The sequence below is a fragment of the Thunnus albacares genome, chromosome 2, assembly GCF_914725855.1.
Source record: "Thunnus albacares chromosome 2, fThuAlb1.1, whole genome shotgun sequence".
NCBI lineage: Eukaryota > Metazoa > Chordata > Actinopteri > Scombriformes > Scombridae > Thunnus > Thunnus albacares.
Window position 1 is genome coordinate 14,216,500 of NC_058107.1, and position 7,934 is coordinate 14,224,433.

The 7,934-nt window shown below is 37.7% G+C and overlaps 1 protein-coding gene across 2 annotated transcripts in view; it reads right to left on the reverse strand.

Annotated features, from left to right (window-relative positions):
- LOC122993133 (calcium release-activated calcium channel protein 1-like) overlaps positions 1-6,280 on the reverse strand; it is a 6,430-nt gene extending 150 nt beyond the window's left edge. Inside the window, exons 1-2 of one of the 2 annotated variants that reach the window (XM_044367026.1) lie at positions 5,885-6,280; positions 1-3,007 (exon numbers count right to left, since the gene is read on the reverse strand). The exon at positions 1-3,007 is cut by the window's left edge and continues 150 nt beyond it. In XM_044367026.1, the coding sequence (XP_044222961.1) occupies positions 2,462-3,007; positions 5,885-5,998 (660 nt within the window). In that variant the 5' untranslated portion in view covers positions 5,999-6,280 and the 3' untranslated portion in view covers positions 1-2,461. Of the gene's footprint in view, positions 3,008-5,645; positions 5,762-5,884 lie in introns of those variants that run through there. The other variant, XM_044367032.1, reaches the window with a different exon arrangement.
- Between the last annotated feature and the right edge of the window lie 1,654 nt (positions 6,281-7,934).

Consider the following 7,934-nt stretch of genomic DNA (forward strand, 5'->3'; position numbering starts at 1 on the left):
GACTGTACACAAATACTGCTGGCTGTTAACTATTTGTTTTCCTAATGATCTACGCAACACTTCGCTCAAATCGTTTTTCTGCTGGCACTATATGCACTGTGGACCGTTTTTCGACAAATGTTAGTGTAGATGTTTAAAAAGGAAGCAACTTTGGTCACAGAAGTCTTTTTGGTTGTGAAACCAGCTTTAAAAGCATGCAGATCAAGCATGTGAACTGATATTTCAGTCAGACTATCCACATCTTAATAATAAACATCTGCATTGATGTTAAAGGCTTGGTGTTGCTCCCTGCAAGCCTAATGTAAAGTCCGCCAAAAGAAAGAACAGGATAAACAAATGTCACCCACCATGGGCCACTATAAAGGCCACAGGTGGGTGCTGTCATGGTGGTGAGTTATGCAGTATACCACCATCAGCTGCACTGAATAAATAAACTGATTGATCTGAAACTGATTGTCATCTTAAATAACAGAGAGAAAACAGCAGAGAGCACAGATCCACTAAAGTTATTTGCCTGAACTAAAACAGGCTTCACTTCATTTAAATGAATATTGAAAGGAGTTCTGGGCTGTTGATTCATATTCAAACATGGACGTGCACCTTTAAAGCTGTAGTGCGGAACTTTTACATATCAATGAACATCTGTTACATTCAAGCCCTTGCCAAACAAGCTCACACAATGTTGATTACGCTTATCACTGCCACATAAATCTCTCTGTATTTGACAGTATACAGAGTTTTAAAATCTGGTGTTTAGTATGATATTCCCGCACTGGCGCACCAGTAGTGATGCGTTTTACATCAACCAGCGATGACTGGTTTGCCAGAGCTTCTCTCTACTATTTAAGGGTTGTGTATCAGCTTCTGTTCTTGATGTTCCTTCTACTGATGTAGCGACTCACCAACTGGAAAAGTGTGCTTTGACCCATCTGGTTGTGAGAACTGTGAGGTCTGTGCTCTATTTCACTGTAATATTGTTTCTGTTTCACCTGGAATAGATTTTTGAAATAGTCGTGTAAACAATTTATGCTGGAAAAAAAGTTTAGACTCTCCCACAAAAATTGTTTTTTGGTCAATTAAGTTAAAGAAGTTTCATTTAAAATCATTCATCTGTGTTACCTGGTTAGATCTTTTTTTGTTAAATTCAAAAATTATATTGATTTAAACTGTGCTTTCTGTTTTTCCCATACTGAGACTGTTGTACATCTGTTCTAGAAAAGTATACATACCCGTAAACTGTGCTAAGATATTTGTAGATTTATCTTGGATAATATTATCTGTAACTTTGAGCTTCTACTGGAAAATGTGTTTCTTTGATTTTTTAAGGATCGACACAATATATGAAAAATGGTATTTTCTAATCAATCTCAATATATGTTTTGCAAAGTTTTACATTCATAAATGTAAATTTGCTAAGGTAAAACCTCACTTTCAAGTTTTGAAGAAAGAAATGGAGCTAAATATTCAGACAATAACGTCAGCAAAAAACAAAAAAGCTATCAAAACTGTGATACTGTGCTCCCAATTTAATGTTTTCACTTAAGTTACTTTCTATTTATTTATTTATGTTGATCCCTGGCATGTGTTGAGTTATTATTTATCCTAATTTATTATTTATTTATCCTTTTACCTATATATCTGTTTAAATTTTGTATCATTGTATTGTTAAGAGAACTGAAAAAGAAAAAAGGTTTGCCAGAGCTGAAGGGTGTCCACAGAGCATGTGCTCTGCTAACTAGCCCTGGATCAAATTAGATAGTGACACGAGTCATATGTGGGGTTGGGTAGCGCTCAAAACAATTTATCCACCGTTTTACATCTGCAACAGTAGCGACGGGGACCGGGTCACGCAAGTACTCATAGAACTGGAGTTACATCCAGATAACGGCTATTTACTCTTACTGCCAGAAGGGGGACACAAAAGTTCCGCACTGCAGCTTTAATTTACTGCCATCATTTTGATCTGATGTGGATATCCTTTGGGTAAACATTTTAAGTCAGATTTCCTAGTAGTCCTGCTCTCTACTGTTGTTGTAAACAACAACGTATTATTCAGTTCTGAACAGTACATTTTTTACATATTAAATAAGTACCTGACTATTTCCTTCATAAAAAAGCAGAAGAAATGGGTGTTGCTCCAATTTCTATGACAATGCACATGTGAAGTCCTTTAGTGGCTCTAAAATAAGTAGTGTTACAATATGATATGTTGTCATAAAAGCCACTAAAAATTTGCAGCCTGAGAACAAAAAAAATTACCTGAATATTCACGGTAAAACTATTTCCTACAGTAATATATGATGTACAGAAGACTGTGACCATGCACTCTCCAAAAGTGGATGGAGTCAAAACATTCAACGCTAAACAGCTGAAACTTGCAAAGGCATTAAAAGCATCTGAGCACAATTCTTAAACACAAATTTTACAATGTCCGCTGCTGTTGTATGCTAACTGGCTATAATCAAGGAATATGGACAGCAGCCTTCAGGTCGTCATTCTCAGGCCTTTGGTCCAGCTGGTTCTGGAGCCGAATGACCTGCTCCAGCTCTCTGATCTGCCGGTCTGTTTTGTGACTGACAAGCGTGCGGTAGAAGTGGACGGCGAACATAATAAAAACGAGTCCAAACGGCACCATGATGCAGGTGGAAGCGATGGCCGCCGCCTCACCGGAGCTTATAGTGCTGTTGTTTTCAGAGTTGTTTTTGAGGGGCAAGAACTTCACCCAGCACAAGAGCATCACCTCTGTGAGGAAGAGGAGGGTGCCAATGACTGTGGAAAAAGCCCAGGCCAGTTCTATGTGGCGGTGCATACGCTCATGGGGAGACTCGTTGACAGAATTGAGGTTGTGAACGTTGCTGACGGCCTCGAGGTTAGGGAGGATACAGGTGCTGATCATGAGGGCAAACAGGTGCACTGCAACCAGAACCGTGGTGCAGGCGCTGAAGGCTATGAGCAGCCCAGGAGGATACACATGATCCGGCTCCAGCTGTACCTCCACCATGGCAACCTGGGAAAAAATGACACATGAAAATTGTTTACATGTACAACATGTTTTATACATGTGTTGAGAAAGAAAAGTAGAGTTTAGAATGTGAATTTTAATTTTTAATTTTCTAACTCTTAAGAAAACATGGATTAAATAATTGTGAATGGCTGAGTCATCCTGGTGGCTTTAGGGGAAAGCTGGGGGGTGATAAGGGAAAGTGGCCTGGGGGTGGATTTCATTTCTCTCATTATTATGCATCCAGTTTAGTTTTTGTTTGTTACAATTTCCCTCACCTTACAACACAAGTAATGTGTCATGTTTATTATGAAACTGAAGGTTAAAATGGAATCAATTTTACAAAATTATATAGAATTGAAAATAGAATATAGAAATCTCAATAGCCTATTTTTATTGTTTATAGTTATTCTGTTAGCCTATTTATTTTAAATGGAAATATCTAGTGAATGGATGGCTATTACCGTATTTTGAAATATTGAGATTTTGATGTAATACTGTGATTTTATTATTATATTGTTATTGTATTACATTGTCATTTGTATTGTTCCAACTAAGTTCAGTTGGTCACAAAAAAAGAATATGAATTTTCACATGATTTATTGAGTTTGTCAAAAATTTGCCATCTCACTTTATGTTGATCCAAAGACATGAGAAGCCATTGATTCTCTCCTATTTAAATTCATATGGAAAAACAAAACTGAATATGTTCAAAGAAAAACATGTATTAGAAGCTACTCTGAAGGCTTTAATGCAGCATGCACTGTTCAGAAACAAGTTCAGATACATGAGAGATACATAAAAATACGGCCAAATTCTAACAGTAAGGTACTGTTCTTTCTAAATATACTCTAAAATACTGTAAATTTTGATGCTATTTGGAGCCAAAACCAAGAACAGACATCAACAGTAGGCTATTGTAAGACTTGACGGTAAAATACAGTATTTTCATTTTCTCTGCCGCAGTACTGGAGGGACAGAAGCCACATTCAACCATCAACATCATATAATCATCGTTCATCCTCCTTTGTGGAATAAAACCAAAAGGTCAGTGAAATAGTACTAAGAAAATAGAACTACATTTCTTTATTCAAATATGTAGCCAAGTTGATTAAGATATGTTTGCTGCTGAGCCCCAAAAGACAGAGTGGTCATATTGATTGTCTTAGCTCAACCCAAGTGTGTTTCTAAGCCGTAGGTTGCTGCAAATATCACTTAAGTTTGTTGCCAAGCTGGATTAAAACCTGGGACATAATCGTTACATGTAGTTTTCAGGTACTTCATTGTGATTAACCCTGAGAGGGGAACAGAGGCCAGCCAGGGAAAGTAATGCCTAAGAAGACAAACAAACTCATGGTGAATCCTTCACACCACCCCTCTGAGGAACTTGATGTTACTTCATAAAGGGAAGTCAGGTGTCCTTCTTGTGTAAAATGTTTCTTTCTGCCATCCAACTGTTTCAGTTCTCTGTCTCTCACTATGTGATTGATTTTCATTCTGGTTTCTTTCTCACTCAGTGAGCTGTGAGTCTGGAAGCCTGGATGCCAACTTTCTGCCCATTATAACAGAGGACATTTAAAGGTATTATTTATGTATTATTATTTAGGTATTATTTATCCAGCAATCTGTTTATTTGTGCTTTTATATTTTTTAAACAGTAGTTTGCAAAGCAGTTGCTGTTTAGACTCATGACTAAGTTTTGCCAGCAGCTCAGGATATTAAAATTAACAGATTTACATTGACCCCCTGTGAAAGGGCATGAACCATAACAATTATTTTTTCCAACATATACTTGAATATATTTGGCATATTTGAAAGCCTTTGCATAAATGCTCAGTTCCATAAAGCTGTCACTTGTCTCATCATCTTTTGTGCTTAATGTTAAAGGTCATGTGTTTTTAAATGTAAAACTGAGCTGATCTCATTACTGGACCATTAAGATTGAAGACGCATTGTTATTTACAGTATATGTCTGCAATTTATAGTTGTTTTTATTAATATGAATAAGAAGAAAACTTTTCAGTTCTTTACTGTAACATTTACAGTAAGAATCTGTTCATTTAGATTACAATATGCTATATACAATAGCACTATAAAAATACAGTATATTACTGCAGGCTTAGCTAAAATATCATACTGTAAACTGACACAGTGTAAACTTATATTTTTTACAGTAATTCACTGTTAAAGTAAATTACAGTAATGACACTAAAAAACTGTAAAATGCTGGCAACAGCTGCCAGTAGTTTACTGTCATTTTACAGGGAAATATGTTACAGTCAAGTTTACATCTCCCCCGTTTGACGTTGTCTTTATTGATTTTTGTGTTTCCTTCTCTTTTCTTAATATGTTTGATATTGATGTTTCACATTTGAATTTATATGAAAGATGTTAAAATGATCATTTCTCAGTGTGATAATATGGAAGATGTATATTTGTAGAATAAACTGTAACATTTGAAATAAAAAGGCTGTGTGGTCTACACTTAATGGCGGAAGATAAACCTGCAGGCAAGCCGTCTACAGTTAACATTAAATGTTTGTTTTTTAAAAATCTCTTAGTCTGTTATTATCGCACTGTGACACCGTAAGAAACATGTTCAGCAAAGTCGTAAAACTTAACAGCTACTGTTCGTGTGACCTACTTGTTTTGAAGTACTTTGAAGGTCCTTACGAGAGAGAAAACACTCATTAATGTTAAATATTAGCGCTCAGTATCAGGCCTGTGAAGTGTCGGGACCTTTCACAGCCCTTGAGAACAATAATCTGCGTCACATATGTATCTGCGGTTCGTGCCGATGGCCGAAGTTCAGTGTGCATTCATGCAGTAAATGTCATGATTACTGTAACAGGAAGCAGTAAAGTCAGCAAAGCTGTCTCTTACCATCGCGAATCCCGACAGAAGAGCTGAAGTGCGGCTGGTGGCTTTTAGTTTGGCTCGACTCAAGTACAGTTTCCTCCAGGACAGAGCCTGCATGGAGTGCTCGTTCAAACTCATTGCCAAAGTTATTCCAAGTTATTCTTGTATAGATACAGATTTCCACCGGACCGACTGTCAGGATTGTAGTCGATGAAACAAAAGTTATAAACAGCGCGCACAGGAAATGAGGTCCAAGCGCGGTGTAACATGTAAAAAAAAAACGACAGATAGACTATACAGAGAGTTATCAAACTATGAACAAACTTTCCTGCAACAGCTGACTGTCAGAGTCTATCAGGAAACATAAGATACCCACAATCCAATGCTCCGCAGGGCAGCGGCAGCGGCAGCTCTCCCCCCCGTGTCAGATATAGATATGTTCATGGAGCTGTTTGGTCATTTCCTCCACCAACTCTCCAGCATACACCCTGGACAAATTGTGCAATCCAACTTTTTTGCAAATGCCAGTGTTTTTTAAGTGCTGCAAATAGTTGAATCATTAGTTGTTTGTATCTATTTGATATGATTCTTTTTTTTTATTATAGTATTGTGGCCCATTCTAGGTCACATAGCCACTCCTGTTTCCAACTACAGTGCAGCTGTGTTTTTATGGCACATGAGGGAGTTTGAACTGAGACACAGCAACACTAGATCCTTTCATCATGAGGAGGCTCTGCAGGCAAGACAATGAACAAACCACTGTTCAATCCCCACCAGTCAATAGCACAGACGCACTTTAATGTTTGTGAGCATCTCTACATGTGGAGCTCAGTTTTGTGAGGAAGCCATAGCCGTCCTCTCCACCACATGAGGGCAGAGCAGCACAGAACATCTCAGGGAAAAATAGATTGAGGAAAAGCAGGGGAATGTATGTACAGGAAAAGCACATTTTCATACTTTGGTACATTCCTCGCATAAGTAACATAACAAACACGTCATGCTTCCTCATGAAAGCAGATTTATAGTTTCTCATTGTTTGGGGCACAGATTTGTACCAGGTGACTGTGAAATAAGGCAGGCAGGTGGTAGCTACAGAGGAAAGAGCACAGGAGGAAAAAGCACTCACAACCACAGAGGCTTTGGTTTGACCCCCACAACTGGCAATATTAGAAGCTATGCGGAGTCAGCTCTGGTTATCTGAGGTCAGCGAGGGGACTGGACATCACAGTTAGGCCTACCATCTTCACTATTAGCAGCACCAGCAAAGAGTAACAGTTGCACTTGTAACAATGTATATTTTAAAAATAGATGCTGTATACTATCACATCATGCAGATGCTCTATTAGTGTTGCTCTCTGTGGTGCAGTTTTGATCTTCGTGATGCAATGGAAACTGTCCCTATTATGGAGAAAATTAACATTGAAACTCATTAAATTATACTGCAATATACAGTATGTGAGCAGCTGCCTGCAGCCAAATAAGATTTACTCAAGATTGCAAAACCCAATAAAATTTCCTTTACAAGGTTAACAGATTCACTAGAATCAAGTAAAATCCTGATTTTGAGCACAAGTAAAAGGCTTACTGCAGCCTCAAATCTGGTGACATAGTTCCTCTTGTGGAGCCAAAACATCAATCACATGCAAATGCTCTGCATTTATGAATCTGTCCCTGCACAGTCTGAAATTATACTTTTTATATTGCTAGAAATGACATAAATGTTATTATCACCAGAGGCTATTCTTCATGTTTATTTCAACTTGTTATTATATTCGAAAATAAGAATACATTTCAGAGCACAGTCTGCTTCCCCAAACAGTCTGTCACAGACTCATTCTCAACACTATCACTGTGTGGCGCCAAAGCAAGACATTTAAATATAATACACATTGTGGCACTGTATTGTATGATTCACTATTATATCATCGTCATTATATCATAGTTTGGTCCTGAGTAGACCATGACACATTTCTTATTGTGTTTTCTCTGAAGTACTCTGGCTCTGAAATGAACTAATGACTATGATGTTAAAGGGCTGACTCTCACCTTTTATTTATCAATTAGAAGGTGTTAC